Source organism: Ostrinia nubilalis, chromosome Z (assembly GCF_963855985.1).
Source record: "Ostrinia nubilalis chromosome Z, ilOstNubi1.1, whole genome shotgun sequence".
In the NCBI taxonomy this organism is placed as follows: domain Eukaryota; kingdom Metazoa; phylum Arthropoda; class Insecta; order Lepidoptera; family Crambidae; genus Ostrinia; species Ostrinia nubilalis.
This window is the reverse complement of record NC_087119.1, coordinates 5,307,000-5,323,763: the sequence shown is the minus strand read 5'-3', so window position 1 is coordinate 5,323,763 and position 16,764 is coordinate 5,307,000. Positions and strand designations below refer to the sequence as shown.

At 37.0% G+C, this 16,764-nt stretch overlaps 1 protein-coding gene across 1 annotated transcript in view; it reads right to left on the bottom strand.

The window, feature by feature from the left end:
* The window catches only part of LOC135087155 (otoferlin-like), a 71,525-nt gene that overhangs the window by 24,990 nt on the left and 29,771 nt on the right, over positions 1-16,764 (bottom strand). The window contains exons 5-6 of the mRNA XM_063981989.1: positions 12,749-12,833; positions 768-924 (exon numbers count right to left, since the gene is read on the bottom strand). Coding sequence (XP_063838059.1) covers positions 768-924; positions 12,749-12,833 — 242 coding nt within the window. The remainder of the gene's footprint in view (positions 1-767; positions 925-12,748; positions 12,834-16,764) is intronic.

Here is a 16,764-nt window from a genome sequence, read left to right as displayed (position 1 = left end):
GTTCAAGACCAAGCTGTCGAAAATAAATCGAAATCATTTTTAAATCACTACGATGAAAATATTTAATTCGTTGTTTTATGATGTAGGTAGGTAAAATTCAAAAGTAAAGACATAGCTTCTAAATCATCACTCTACATCGAACCAGAAGCCGTGATGTAAGCATCCACCTTATGAAATCGATATTCCTACTAATCGTTCTTTTATACAGCCACGGAGAGAAATTCCTTGCCTACTTTATGTACAAACAGACAATCCAAAAGCTTATAAGTATAAGTAGGGCTTCTCAAGCTCACTCCATCATCCAACACGTTCTTTGTACGTTAAAAGATTAGTCCTGTAAGGTTTACAAAGAGCTGATATGAATCAGCAAAACCAGTGCAAAGTAGTTATTAGAATTGTATGTTATAGATGTTAACAATGTCCTAAAAAGATAAAAATCCTATTAAGTATTCTCTTTCATCCTCATTAAACTGAGTGAACAAAAAATATAATTTATATTCTAGTAAAGATACAATGTTTGTAATTAAGCAGTCTTGCACTGCGGTGTTTTTCTTACAAATGTTCTAATCAGCACTGTTAACTGTCCTGGGCTTCAGGGTGTGTGAATTATACGACATCACCTTGCGATTTAGTGTGACCAGTCGAAAAACCGATTTAATACCTGGTAACAATTGACAACCTTTTTGTCGACGTCATACGCAATATCGCGCTCAGAAAGCTCTGGTCTTCAATTGTGAAGAGGTGATCTTAGAAAGGTAAGTACTTACGCTTCGATATCGTCTTCGTCCTTTTCGCTCTTCGGGGGGACCTTGATGGTGTCTCCCTTGCCGATGACACTGATGTCGCACTTCAGGTAGCCCTTGGGGCCCGCAGCCACGTCGTCGGGGTCCGTGAGCAGGGCCCACTTGTGGTAGAACTGACGGTCTGTGGACAAACGGTTGGTTAATTCTCAATCTTAGCCTAGGCGCAGACCATCGATTTTTCGTCGGCCCATAGTTTAGTCGGGCAGTTGATCATTATGGGCATGTATGGAAGTGCGCACATTACACCGATTTGATTTGGCCGATTCTTCTTACAATTTAACCTAAAAATCGATGGTCTGCGCCTAGTCTTATATTTTACACAGTCTTCAGTGTCGTGGCATACACAGCCACGATTTATGCTGAGTTGGGGACCTTTTTTGTACACTTTTTCTAGTGTGTCAATACACTCACTTTTGTTTTATATGTGTGTCAAAATTTCTGAAAATAAATAAAGATGCATAGGTTCCTAAATGTCGTCACTTATTGTTAAGTTACCTACTTAATATCTAATAGGGTGTACTAATGGGTACACTTGCATAATACTTATAGAAGAGGATAAAGAAAAATATATTTTCTGGGGGCTTCTTTATTTAACAAACTTTGTTACAATTTCCCCAAGTTTGAGTCAAAGTCAATAAATGTTTAACCAAATTAGATTTTTACTTAGTTTTTAATTCACAAACAGATAGTGTGGGGTACGCCCCACGGGTTACTGGAGTTGCGCCTGGGAGTTGTTGAAGGCTCGAAGAAGAAGCGCCCGATGCAGAGATATCGCTGTCTCTCTCTCGCCGGTGTTCACGTAGTGGGGTAGCGGGGAGGGGGTGTAGTGAAATAACAACCCCTTATTTCTTGAGTGGGCTTGTACTGGCTGCTGTTGGCTTCTAGGGACTTCTTGTTTCTTAGTTGTTACTTCGTAGCTATCTTCAAGTGGACTGTGATTTTGGCTCGGACCACCGCTATATTTGGGCCCACCATGCCACTCTCCACTAGTGACGCCTACGCCTCAATCTAACGCCGTATCGCGTGCCTCCGTGCGACAAGGACGGAGCGAGTGCGAGCGAGACGCAGTACGGTGTGAGCGAGGGCCGCTAGTGGGAGCGAGACAACAAATGCTTGCTTTTTCTCTCGAAAAGGCAATACCGTAAAGCGATTACGGCTCTATTTCCGATATGTCTGTCTCTGTCCTCCGTCGGAGGGTGAGTACCTATTTTCCTATCTTTTCTAACTACCTATTTTTCCTACCTATTTGTCCCTTTCTAAATGAAGCCAACACCAACAACAAGTTAATTTATTTTCATATCCAAATACAATTTTACATGTTTAGTGCAAATGACGATCTATACAAAACAATGACGATTAACTATACAAATACACAAAAAATAGACACAAAACAATAAAACACGATATAAAGACACAAATAAAAGACAATAGAACACAGTACAAACAAAATGACTTGACACAATCTTACTTGAATGTGAAGCTCAAGAAATTGATAGCGACATACAACAGAACACTATACAATTCAAAAAATGACAGATAAAGATAACAATTGCCTACTTTTCTGGCCTAGCTTATCTTTATTGCACAAACAACATACATCTCTGTGTCTATTTCTAATCGCTATTTCTTTATACATTGCAGGGTCTATTACAAGCTACGAAACGAATACAAAACAAACTTATTTATATTTACATCTATTACAAACGTTCTGTACAGATAGCGCTTGCAACACTCAGTATAATGCATATTTCAGTCTAATCAATCAAGCATTAGTTCCGCATTAATTTAATCCCACCAAAAACATTCTGTAAAAAACTAGCCAAGTCTCGATGGAGCTGCTTGTTTATCTCTAAAAAGTAATGAAATCTAGACAAAGTCGTGCCAAGTCTATGGTTCCTTACTGCGATTTCTTTATTATTATAGTTAATGTTGTGTGACTTGGCCGTTGAAGGGTGACAAAACCAGGTGCTCCATGACACCATTGCACCAATCTGTCGCCAGAACCGCTACCCATTGACGATGGAAAATTGCCACTTGGAAAACGTTGATTCAAAAATAACCAGTCAATTGTAGGTTCAGTAAAGCTGCGTATTTATAATGTATGATTATCTTAATAAAGATTGTTCAACGGCCAAGTCACACAACATTAACTATAATAATAAAGAAATCGCAGTAAGGAACCATAGACTTGGCACGACTTTGTCTAGATTTCATTACTTTTTAGAGATAAACAAGCAGCTCCATCGAGACTTGGCTAGTTTTTTACAGAATGTTTTTGGTGGGATTTCACTTCTTTTTGTAGAACGTGGCAATTGTGGCGTTGGCGTAGTTTTATCGACATTTTTTTACGATATTAAACACAAATAAACTCAACGACCTTTAAAATGGACAACGAATCAGAATTGTTTTAATAACATAACCTATCCTAAGCGAACCTTACAATATAATAAACGAAATCAACGAAATGCTAGTACTAGCGCCATCTAGCGGTGAGCGATACAGGCGAACACCACGGTGCCGGAGTAGTATTGATTATGAATGTGGTTACTCCAGATCTTCGATTTTCCTAGTTTTTATAGTTTTCCTTTTATGTTTCCATTAAACCCTAACTCTGTACCAAATTTCAGCTCTCTGAGTTTATGGGAAGTACTAGTTCTATTTTGATGATCATCAGTGAGTGAGTGAGTGAGTGTCGTAAATGCGAAACTTTGCTTTCGCTTAACTTCGGAACTAAATGACCTACAGACTTGAAATTTTGGATTTAAAGTATGTGATTATAGCTTACTAGATGACGAAAATTTCTGCGTTCTGGTCTTATCCAGAGGTTCTCAAATAGGGGCCTGAAAATGCGGCGAAATGGTTCCAGTAAAGGATGGTACGGCAGTGTTTGCTTCGCGCTCGACTTGGCGGGGGCACTGCCGTGCCCCCAGATGTGTTTATGCAAATGCCAGAGATTAATAAGATTAATTAATCCTAAGTGCATCATCAGTAAGCTTCTCGTTATTAGATTTAATTAGATCACTCATGATTGAATCTGTCTGTATGTAGGTAATTATGGCTAATGTCGGACAGATTTATTTCAAAAGTGCTTTTCTGTAGTTTGTAGCCAATATCTACAAGTCAATTATATACCTTTTTCATGAAATAGAACAGAAAAATATTGTCAGAAAAGGTACAGTGGCTAAAATAGGGTCTCTACCCTGCATAAAATCACCTAGAAATACAAATGCATAGGGAAAAATATACAAAACTCAAAGCTCTCAAATAGGTAGGTACTCGCTTCGGCCGGGTTTCATTAACAGCTCGATGATTAATAGATTCGCCATGCTTCTATCACGGGTAATTGTATTAATATGCTCTTGGGAGGCCTTTGAATATTAATGTCCGAGGTATCTCTATATACCTTGCTCTAGTTGCCGATCTATTTTATACAGGGTGTTAGATAAATGGGTATATGAGCCGACACTAGCCTATGTTAACATGGTCATAGAAATGGTATGGTGAAGTCAGAAAATTGTCATTTTAATTATTGAAATTTTCATACAAATCGGATTTTATAAAATTTACTTTGTATGAAAATTTAAAAAATTAAAATGATGATATCAATTTTCTGACTTCACCATACCATTTATATGCCCATGTTAACATGGGCTAGTGTCGGCTCATATACCCATTTACCTAACACCCTGTATAGAGGTCGGATACCTGAGGTACTGCCCTGTACTACGATAAACCACATCAATATCGATTCGATTCTTTCGCTCACTAGCTATAAGTGATGAAAATTATCGCATGTTTGGCAGAGTTAATATTAGACGAAGGATTTCAAAACCAACCTACACCAGCACTGATTGTATCAAAGTACTAGTTATTATTGTAATAATATTTTATTAATAGGCTTGTACCCGTTATCGCCATCAATCCCTATTTTTTAAGTGACGCCTTTATATTTTGTTTTCATAGGGGTCATTTAAAAATTAGGGATAGATGGTGAAAACGGGCATTAATGAATTTTTTTGGGAATCAAACCTGTCATAGCCCTATTTTACATCCATCCCATTTGCCCATGGAGGTGTTAGACGATTTTTTGTCAGTACCCATCACTTAAAGTATAGTAGGATATACGAGTATACCTAATTGCCATTATCTTTTTGACCCTAAAAGCCTCCGTTCCATCAAAGCTTTGGTGGAAGTAATACATTGTCCGTGTCAAAGCGGCTTTCCTTACAAAGGCACGCACTGCACGTACTTATTCTCGAATCGAAAGCTCTAGTACTCAAGTAGGTAGTGTATCATTTTTTACATGGTAGCAATCCCGTCAGTAATAATAATATTTTTTTTAGTTCACTAAAACAAACCCTGAGTACCTACTTAGTATAATTTATTTATTGGTCGGATCTATATTGGTAAATAAACAGAAGTACGAGTAAAGACTGAAAAAGCTGTTTAAAAATTAGTTTGCACTTGTCAAGGAAAAATTGTAATACCAACTTTGGTATTAAAAATGTTTCCTTTTCAAATCTTTAAAGATATTAAGCTCGGTATTTCCATTTACCTAATTGAATTTGTCTTGAATGATAGATTATTATAACTTTTTCTTTGGGGACCAAATTCATTATGCGGAATAAAATATCCAAAATGGAAGGCACAGGTGTATTTAAAGCCTATCATAGCAGGAAGGGCCGACTTTAAGCTTGGCTTTCCTGGGCATTTAAGGATCAAGGGGCCATTTTCCTTTAAGAAATAAGAAAAACTGCAGAGTAAAGACATTTTCAGTACTTATACAACTGTTAACATGTTACTGCGCATTCATAGGTACATTATTGAGTTTACATCAAACGCAAATGACAAACAAAAAATGACTTTAAATGTATGACGGATTGTAGAGCGCCCCTAATCGTTCAAGAACTAAAATTTTCTTAATTTTTTTTAACGCGCACACTAGTGAGGACTTTTGATGTAAACTCACACTCAGCCCACTGTAGGTGATTATTTATTTGAGGGCGTAAATGGGGTCCTCTCTGCGGGGCCCAGAGCCCCGATTACGGTAACTTTTTTAACGTTTCCAATCCAGACGCGTTTCTGATTCTGCAATACGATTGGTCAAAACAGCTGACGTACGCTGTTGAACGACCAATCGTATCGCAGAATCGAGAAGCGTGTCTGGATTGGAAACGTTAAAAGTTACCGTAATCGGGGCTCAGGGCACGTGCTCCTGCTCAGTGTCCAGTGGGAAAAAGGGACAGTTAATATTACTTGTAATTATTCGTAGCTGTCATGACTTAAACGTTTTCTAAGACGCTTTGTCGATAATGCTTTCATTATCTGCGTAAATTGTTAATTTCTTAAAAAAAAGTTCTCTATTCGAAAGTAATTTAATATTATTTTAATGGAGTACAAGGAATGAATCTTCAAAAATCTTACCTTTTGAGTGTTCAACATCAACGTAAATCTGCTTAGCGGATAATAGAAAAATAAATTATGCGTATGATAATCAGTAATTTTTCTTTTCACGTTTATTTTTTCCTGTTAGAAGCATCTAAATTGGGTACTTACACACTTCAAAGTGAAAGTACGAATTTCGAGAAGCACCCATCGTGGATTCGACTGAAAGTTTACATTTGAAATCGCGTAACCTTGTCATGTTAATAATAAGGTAATGTGAACGGATGACGCCGCGGAACATCAAAATAAGTAATGACCTAATGGAATCCTTTATTTATGGAAACGAAATAATATATGACGTAGGCAAACCGCGTTTTTGTTTCGTCGCAAACATTGGCTGGCAATGTGGCAATACATTTTCGTTTGTGACCTTAACATTTCTGGTCTTTAGCTCAAAGGCTGATTTTCACCACCTAACATAAATATTTTTGATTTTGCGCTTACACTAAGTAACGAAGAAAACCGAGTGCCTAGGTCACCGGTCGTCTCACGTCACGTTTCTCGTCAGCCCGTGATTTACAAGTCACTATTTATGTTCGTTAGCTTGCATTTGCACTGTCATGATGAAACGTGCACCTGTCTAGGCACCCTGTGACGTATCCATCCAACCCTTAGGCGCTAGTATTACACCAGGTAGCTTGTGTTAGATTATCTAAATTGAATCGTAGGTTTATGCCAATAGCGTCCTAAGTTAAGGAGTTTAAGGTGGATTTAGGCTTGCCTTGATTGGATGGCTTGACAGAGACTTGTGTTCCATTGTCCTGAGAACTGCGGAAATTGCGATCGTCTTTGTATATGGTTTAATATTGATTATATAATTTATTGTTAGGTCTCGGTGCGAGATAATTAGGAGTCATGCTAGATTCAACATCATAATTTGAGCGATGCGTACGATCCCAATACAACTAGTATTGGGCCCCAGCCCATGTTCTAACAGCGAATCCTGAAGTAGGTGATTGCTTATACATATAGGTCCCTTTTAATTATGTCGGCCTAGTAATGCCGAGAGGTCCCGGGTTCGATTCTCGGCTGGGTAGAAATTTAAATGATGAATTTTAATTTCTGTGACGGGTCTGGGTGTTATTAGGTATGTATAATGTGTATATATTTACAAAAAAAAAGTATTTAAGTATGTTTATCCGTTATATCCGTTGTCTAGTACCCATAGTACAAGCTTTGCTTAGTTTGGGACTAGAGGCGCAGTGTAAAATGTCCAAGGATATTTATTATTTATTTATTTAATAGAGTCATGTGTGAATATCACTTAACGCGTAAATCGGTCTAACTGCCGAATATTTATCCACTTATAAACATAAAAAGAGGCTTATCGAGGCAAATAAATCGGGCGAGGAGATTACGCGTATCGGAACCTGTAGATTTCCCTGATTCGATAGTCATAGCCCAGTGGTACCGTATTTCCCGCTATTTCTAGCGACTCCAGTTTGTGCCGAGGCCTAAGCGGCTTAGGCACCTTTTGGAACACTTGGAAGTGTACCTATCGGTTGATTACTCGATAAGATTTTGATTTAACGTTAAAAAAGGAGACTTTATGATTTTCTAAAAAATATTTAACCTCATAATAAAATATTAAGTTTTTCTTATCTTATCTTATAAACCCAAGACAATTTTTAATTAAGTTCTAAGCGTTTGGCTCATTTACCTCTCATGTCAGTGTGACTTGCTAATTTTGGCACAGCCTATGTACAAAAATGGATGTCTTGTCACTGATAAATACACCTGTGGGTCTAGACAAAGTGCAAATTATAATCGCAAACCAGTCGCAAAGTGGTCGAAAAGCCCCTTTTTTGTATGGAGTTTTGACGGATTCGATTTTCGATTCGATCAAAAAGTCGCGTTTTGTCTAGGGGGGCTGTACCTACCTACTCTGTAAGAGGACTAATTAGATAGATATAATTAGGATGCTCATTACTCGTATTATCTTTTTGTCTAACGTTGTTTATTTTGTAATCCAATCGGTGATCAATGGTTTTTTTTTCAACGTAATTAGTCTATTCATTTTCCTCTTCAGTGCGAACAAATAAAAGCTTTTCGTCCGCGTAGGGTTGCCAGGTGTCCGACTTTATCCGGACATGTTTGGCTTACGGTACTTGTCCGGCCAAATATTCCCTTGTCCGGTGTGTCCGGCTTTAGTTAGACTTTTTATGTGGCTGCCGCGCCATTTGAAAGTCAAGCCACAGAATAATATCAAGCACACATGCGCTGATGCGCGTATCGGGCTACCGATTCCATGATGATAGTTGATAGTTACTCACTCATCAGGTATGATACTAATTGCACTCCCCCCGTAGCTATTAAAAAAAGTATGTCCGGTTTTTAGGGTTAAATGTCCGGCCAAATTAAGCGAGTCCGGCTTTTGTGTTTTTGGACCTGGCAGGCAACCCTATCCGCGACACAGAGTAATCGTCACACCAGACGGGTCGCAAAGAGCTTTCAAGAGTTTCACAATTAGCGTGGTGGTAGTAACGAGGAGTTGTGGCTATTTACACCCTGTATAACAGCTGGCAAGCGCGAACAGAGTAAAGTGAAGTTAAAATCGGCAAGTTCAATAACCCTATTACTCTAAAGGTTCGGACAAACCAACGCGTGCAGCGATGGCGACCACTGCGCGTGCAAAAGTTGTTTCACACTGCCGCGACCGCGATGGCGATCACTGCGCGTGCAGGTTGTCACTGTCACCACAACTGTCACGCATATTGTCAATCACGCTTAATCGGCAAAATGGAAACTGAATTAAATGATTTGTTTGGAGCTTTTGATGCAATTGAGACAGTGGAAACACTTTTTCACTCAAGTTTATTCAGGCGGCCATATATTAAAGAATGAGACAGGATTACATGCGGTATAGGTAGTAGGTATTGGTTACTCATAACGTCACAACCAAGCTATATTTCTGGCTTCGTTTGTAGTCCCTAGAGCCCTAACAATACCTTTTAATTAAGTAGATTTAAAGAAAGGTTTGATAGGAAGGAGGACTGCACTAAGGCTTTCTTGGCCTTAGTGGGGGAAATGAAACACAACGCGGACGGTTGATATCTGGTTTATTACTGTTATGCTATTGCTATATACATAATGTACACAATTCAATGTGTCCAGTCCAATGTGCCGTCGGTGTAGAGTGCCTACGGTGCACGTTCGTTCAGGGTTCATGGGCCAGTCGGCTAGCATGTTGTAGGTCGCGGTCGATGCTGACGTGCTCGTACAGTACCTATCCTTGTGGGCAAGTAAGATTATAACCAATTCATCTTTTTCCTTGAGGGAAAAAATTTGCCCCCATTACCTTTTACCATTTTCGTTCATAACGTTAAATCGCACAAAACTACACAGAACTCAACACAACATCTATCAAAATCAATTTTCATTTTCATTTTTGGTGCAACAGTCATCTTGACATTTACTTTTTTTAAGGCAAATGAAATTACATTATGCACCCAAACCACAGAGTAGGTACATAATAGTCCAAATATCTTTTTTGTCTTTAATAATAACCCAAAAATACAAAAAGACATCAGTTTTGATCAACTAGGTGTTTCTAGTGGCACTAAATTAATGACTGAGACGTTTGATGACTTTAATTAGGTTTTTATTTATGGCATACTTAGAATTGCTCTAGGGCCTATGAGAAAGCTGCAGACATGTACATTCTCAATTATTTTGTTCTGCAGATAATATCCCAATTTTATTTATGAAGTTGAAGAAGCAGCCCCCCTAGACAAAACGCACTTTTTGATCGAATCGAAAATCGAATCCGTCAAAATTCCATACAAAAAAATAAAACCGACTCCAAAAAACCTACACTAAAACGTAGAAAAATAATTACTAATTACCTACTTATTTATTAGGACGAATTATTAATATTTTTGTAGGTATACCATGATTGATACTTCTGGAGTCGGTGCCAAGATTATGAAACATGTAAAGTTTGCCTGCACCGACTCCAAAAGGATCAATCATGGTATACCTACATAAATATTAATAATTCGTCCTAATAAATAAGTAGGTAATTAGTAATTATTTTTCTACGTTTTAGTGTAGGTTTTTTGGAGTCGGTTTTATTTTTTTTTATAAAATTTTACTTATTTCTTGCTTTTTAGTTAACTAATTATTACCTTGATGTTACCACTGAAGGTAGGCAGTACACTGAGATCAAAAAAAATTGGTTCATAATCGGCGGAGATATTGCGTATAAAAAAGTTCATCCCCAATTTTCCACCCTTGGGGGTGAAATATTTTCTTCAAATTCGCATGAAACCACCCTTTTGATAATACCTATTCAACAAAAAAATAATCGTTCAAATTGGTTTATAATCGGCGGAGATATTGCGTATAAAAAAGTTCATCCCCAATTTTCCACCCTTGGGGGTTGTTTTTTTTATTATTAAATTTAAATGGGACCACCCTTGGGGTATTACCTATACGCCGAAAAAAGATTTGTTCAAATCGGTTCATAATTGGCGGAGTTATCGCGTAACAAACATAGAAAAAAAAAAAAAAAAACATACGGGTCGAATTGAGAACCTCCTCCTTTTTTGAAGTCGGTTGAAAAGGGGCTTTTCGACCACTTTTCGACTGGTTTGCGATTATAATTTGCACTTTGTCTAGACCCACTGGTTCTCGAGAAAACTATATAGAATAATTTGTTTATTACATAAAAATAAATTCTGATATTGATACTTTATTCTAAAACCTTTTTTATTATTCAAGTAGGTCAGACTAGTGGTATCATTTTTAATTGTGTAAGAACTTTTTAACAGATCCTACTTACTATTTATTACATCGATTTTAAAAAACAGAAACGCCATAGTTGCGCCATAGTGACAAATGTCGCGATGATCTCTGATCGCTGCGTGCAGACGCTGCATAGATCGCCGCGACCAATGACAGGACGCGTTGATGTGAACACATCGCTACAAATTCATACACGCTGTCTGGTCGCCATCGCCATCGTCATCGTGCACGCCGGCTGCACGCGTTGGTCTGGTCTAACCTTTAGGAGAGCAAACAGAACAACATTTGTATGAGTCGATCAATGTGGATTATCTCTTTTTAACACGCTTTTTATAATTTTTAACTGAGTTGTCAAGACATAAATCTATATGAGTAATATGAATGTAATACTTCCTATCGGCAAAATACAAGTTAGGGAGATTTAACCAAGTACCTAACTTTAAAAGTAGCAAAATATTTACAAATTGTTATTATTTATTCAAAAATAAAGGAGATAAATAATATTCTTGACTTTATGAGTATACTTACTGCTCTTCATTTGTAATGATAAGGGAGAGTCCGCTAATTTGGACCAGTTTTTTTCAATCCCATTTTACACCTAGTTTTCTTTTGTTTTTGCTAATGTCCATGGTATATAATAAAAGATACATTATTCAACTTACTATTTCATAAGTATTAATTAACATGATTGTTGTATATTTAGTACAAATCAACAAAGTACGAGTTCAGAGCTTCGGTCCAATTTAGCCAGCCGGTTCGATAATTTGTACCACAGGGTTACTAAATTGGATTTCAATAAATTTCAAGCCTATTAAAAAACTATGGCAAAATATTATACGATACATTCATAACAAATTAGGAAACGAAAAGGAACAGTAGTTAATAACATAGAAAATCGATATTGTTTTACACGTTATCACGATTTTGAGTACAAGTTTTGTAATTCCAATTATCGTAACGCACACTTGTACCTAATCTACTTTGCCAGTCTTTTGCTTTAATTTATTGTTAGTCAAACATAACTATGCAGTTATAACTTCAAAATATGATTTACTAAAAAAAATTTCAAAATTCTTTGGTAAAGTTCCATACAACTTGATGTGGTACAATTTAGCCGACTAGGTGATAGTGCTTTTAAAAAATCGGTATAAAATATAGCTTATAAATACCGAAAAATGTTTCAAATAATTGTAATCCACACTAATTTACGCTTTTAAATAATATATTAGAAACACCCTGTGATTAAATTTAACAAAATTACAAACTAAACATGTATTGTCAAAAGTTACTTGAAAACAATGAAAAAATACTTTTCAAAATAAAACACACGTTTTTGTTGTCACGGCAAAAACCACATGGCCGATATTAATTGATTTTAGTTGTGTATCGCTGAGTGTTGCAATTACAGACATTCAATAAATACTTTACGAAATATGAGGGTGGTACAATTTACCCGGCGGTACAATATACCGAACTCTCCCCTAATATATAACGAGATAATGTTGTGGAAAACGTTTTTCAACAAAGTAATTACCTATTTAATTTTTTTTTTGAAGTGTTAGAGTCAATTTTATAACAAAACGAAGTTTCTTAGATATTTTTTTAATTGCTCGTGGAATATTCACAAATTAACATAATTGATGTAGCAAGTGTCTCACCTGTGGTTTTGTAAAACAACGCCTATCTCAGGGGTGTAAGACTGACCAATATTTTTTTTCCGACATTAAAACCAATTAATTAATATTGTAACGTACCTGGTTGACTCCACACGGTGGCAATGTCCAGTTTGAAGCTGCCCAGTAGCTTGTTGGCGCGTAGGATGTGCCGGGAGTGGAGCACCTGGAAACAAGCAGCATGTCAGTGCAAAAAGAATTTAGAAGGTGCTGGATATATTTTCCAGCGGCCCTTATTATCTATTTTTGATGTCAGTACAAAATAATATACAAATACTATGATCCTTTGCTCCAAAAATGGAAGAAATACTATCGAAGAGGCAGCTGCACTTGAAGCTGTTTAAAGGAAGCTATATGGTAAGGATATCGCGGACACTACCGCACTGGTGGGCACGACACGATAGACAAATAGGTATGCCATAGAACGTATATTTATTAGATGTGACTGTAATTTAATAATCTTTTCTTATGTAGAACCATCCAAAACACATGTATTTATGTAACACTAGCTGACCCGGCGAACTTTGTTCCGCCTTAATGGCAATAAATAAGCAGACTTTTTTTTTATTTCGAACGGGATAAAAAGTATCCTATGTCCTTCTCCTGGCTCTAAACTACCTCCCTGTCAATTTTCAGCTAAATCGGTTCAGCCGTTCTTGAGTTATAAGTGGTGTAACTAACACGACTTTCTTTTATATATATAGATTTGATTCTTCGGACAATTAAAGACAACAGTAGCTGCAAAAACTGGAGGTTAAATAAAAAGAACAGGCAATATTCTAAAGCTAACAATATCGAGGAATTTGCGTGCCGCGGAATATGGTAATAAATAAAATTGTATGTGCTTCACCTCGCGTCGCATATTGTGTTAAATGAATGTGGTCGCAGGGCGCAGGTAGATTATTTTAGCATAAAATAATGAAGTTCACGCGGGTGCGACGCGTGGAAATTGAATTAAGTGTCACCAATGAATTACCTACAGAAAAATATTCTTCCCATACTTAACTGTTAAATATTTGATCGTTAGAATGTTAAGTTATTTACAAAAGAATATTTGAGTTTATTGTCGCATTAATGTACGAACTTGGAATATCTGTACCCCCAGTGAAAAGGGATCTAACTCGACTTAGATCAAAATCGACTTTATAACATAATGTGAATCTCTGAAAAATTAGCTATTTTTGTATCTAATCGGTATGTTTCTACGACGTATAGAAAAGAAAATAATTTTGTGCCAAATGATACAAGTAAGGCTTTGTGAACTTTTCTTTCGTGTATATTGATACATGTCTACTTTTAACAAAGTGTACCGGAGGCTTCTTTCACTTTTTTATTGTGTAAAGAGGTATGACTCGTGTTACTACTTTTTACACGATTGAAGTTGTTCAGATTGAATTTGTGATTAACAATATAAGATGACGTGTAAAATGTTATAAGTTACTTAGATCAAAAACATTTGAAAATCGCAACTAATAATTTTGTTAATTATTTGGTGTAAAATGATACAACTTAGCCCAAACGTCAGATTAAAGGAAAAAATAATGTCGTCGTAGTTTATAAATCAAAGAACTTTAGTTAATAGTTTGAATAAATCTACTAGTAAAACATATAATTGAATTCATAGTGCCTAACGTTGTCAATAAAAGTACTTAATAAGTGCATTATCGAATTTACAAGAGCTCCAACTACCTACCAGAAATCTTTATAAACAAAACTCATCACCTTTGACAACAAATTGAACTGGGCGAGTCATGTCGAGAACAAAAAATGGCCTGTATAGCATTCCATCAGTGCGAGAGACTCATTGTATGGCCCTCTTACACATATTATTATGGATCACTTGTGTGGTGGCACAGAACACAACTATCCACAGCAAGATCAAAACTCCAAAGCCTGCAACGCCTAGTAAGCATAGCGGGCACTAGTTGTATGAGAACCACTCCATCGACATCACTCGAGTACCTTCTGAATCTTAGATCTTTAGACCTCTTCATTCAGGAGGAAGCGCAAGCAGCCGCCCTAAGACTTAAAGGTAAGAACGGCATATAAAAGCAAAACAAGGAGACAGGACATTCTACGATCCTGCACAAAACTCTAATAAAAGAAATACCTCTCACCGAGGCACCCATCGACAGAATTCCCTGTGTTCACATCTTCGACTGGAGATATAATATCCAGCTTACAGCGGAAACGCAAGATTGCTCTGGAATCAATGAAGTTAGGATATACACTGACGGCTCCAAAACCCAAAAAGGTACGGGAGCTGGTGTCTTCTCGAATTACCTAAATATACTAAGAATATCAACATCACTAGATAAACACAATACAATTTTCCAAGCAGAATGCAATCAGAGCAGCACAGGCGGTTGCAACCATAGACATCCGAGGTCTGAATATAAAAATAATCTCAGATAGTGCAAGCAATACAAAGCAACTTAATATACTACATTATAATACTTATATTGGAATGCCATGACGCGCTCCTAAGTCACTGCAAACGCAAATGGCGTTACCCTGCACTCCTGAAGTGATCAAAGGGCACAGTAACTCCTTGAGCAACGACGCAGCAGATGAACTGGCCAGAAGGGGATCGTACACGATGGTATTTGGTCCGGAACAATTGTAATGCCGATACCATAAGCACAGATCAAGACCTGGCTGCGCTCCAAAATAGAAAAATAACACCACACAGAATGGAAAGATTGTGAAAGATGCAGGCAAACAAAATATGCAGTTGTGGATATATTGAAAAAGTTCTCCCGCAGCCTCATAAGACTAAACAGGGACAACATCCGTAAGGTCCTAAGTGTAATAACAGGTATGTTAAACAAACACCTACACAATATAGCTATTACAGACAACCTACTGTGCAGAAGATGCATGGGGGCAGAAGAAAAACCGCAGCACGTGCACAAGGAGTGATCAAGGGTAGCAGATCAACAGGCTCAAATTCTCCAATCACCAGGGTCGCTGCAGAAGGCCTGTAGCGACCTAGATAGGCTGCTGCTACCTGGGGGGATCTGGAGTGGTTGGAATAGGAAGATAAACTACAAATAGCGCACAATGGTCTAATCAAAAGGCTAAGTGCAATATTCGATTGCCCTGCAAAACTAACTACGAAAGGCCTTATGAATGGATACTATGTATAAAGTAAATAATTATGTAAATGGCATGTGTGGCTGGACTTTATCTGCTTAGCTCGCAAGTATAACATGTCTTGTTAATTCATGTCTCTATTGATTTAAGAAGATTCCCGCCTTAGGAGGTTCGATTTTTTCAAGTTATTTATGATTTAGGAAGAGGCTGACAAGGGTGGCTAAATTTCTTTCGCTGCTTCTTCTCAGCACTGGCCCATTTATGTCCCAAAATAAAAGTAGGATTCAAGTAATACTAGGACGTGTTAAAGGGCTTTTTATAAGCCTCTTTGTTGAAAACAAATGCATTTTATGACTTTACTTTTATATTATCCTTCTGTAGCCAAAAGGCAATCAATATAGCTTGACATCATCATCTCTGGTCTAGAGTTTGATTCCTAATAGGGTAATTGTAGAAAACAAACTTTTCTCTGTCTCCTGTCTAATTAGTTGATGTGAAACCATAGTTGTTTCTGGTCTTTATTACACAATTGCTTCAGCTATACTTACTTTAAAATAGGAGATAATGTATGTGATTTAGGCCGATATCATTCATGGTATATGGTGTAATAATTAATAAAATAGTAGTTTCAGATCAGAATAAACATTTAAGGAGTAAATAATTAGAATTCAGTCTCAAATTCTAGCCTTATTCCTTTACAATCGCCACTTATATCACTTTACACATAATTATTAGCATACTTAAATCGCTGTTATGTTAGTTAAATCAGTTTACACATTTTTTTTCTCACCACAAAATTGGTGTATATTGATATAAGTAACAATTTTTGGACGATTTACCCTAAATAACCTGAAATAATGATTCCTCATAGTGTAATTACTTATGTTTGTTTTACAACTTTTTCTAAAACTGAAGAAACAAAAAATTATCAACAGAAATGGCAGAAAATGTATCACTTTACACTTGTTAGCGTGTGGTCAATTCAGTGTGGTGTAAAATGA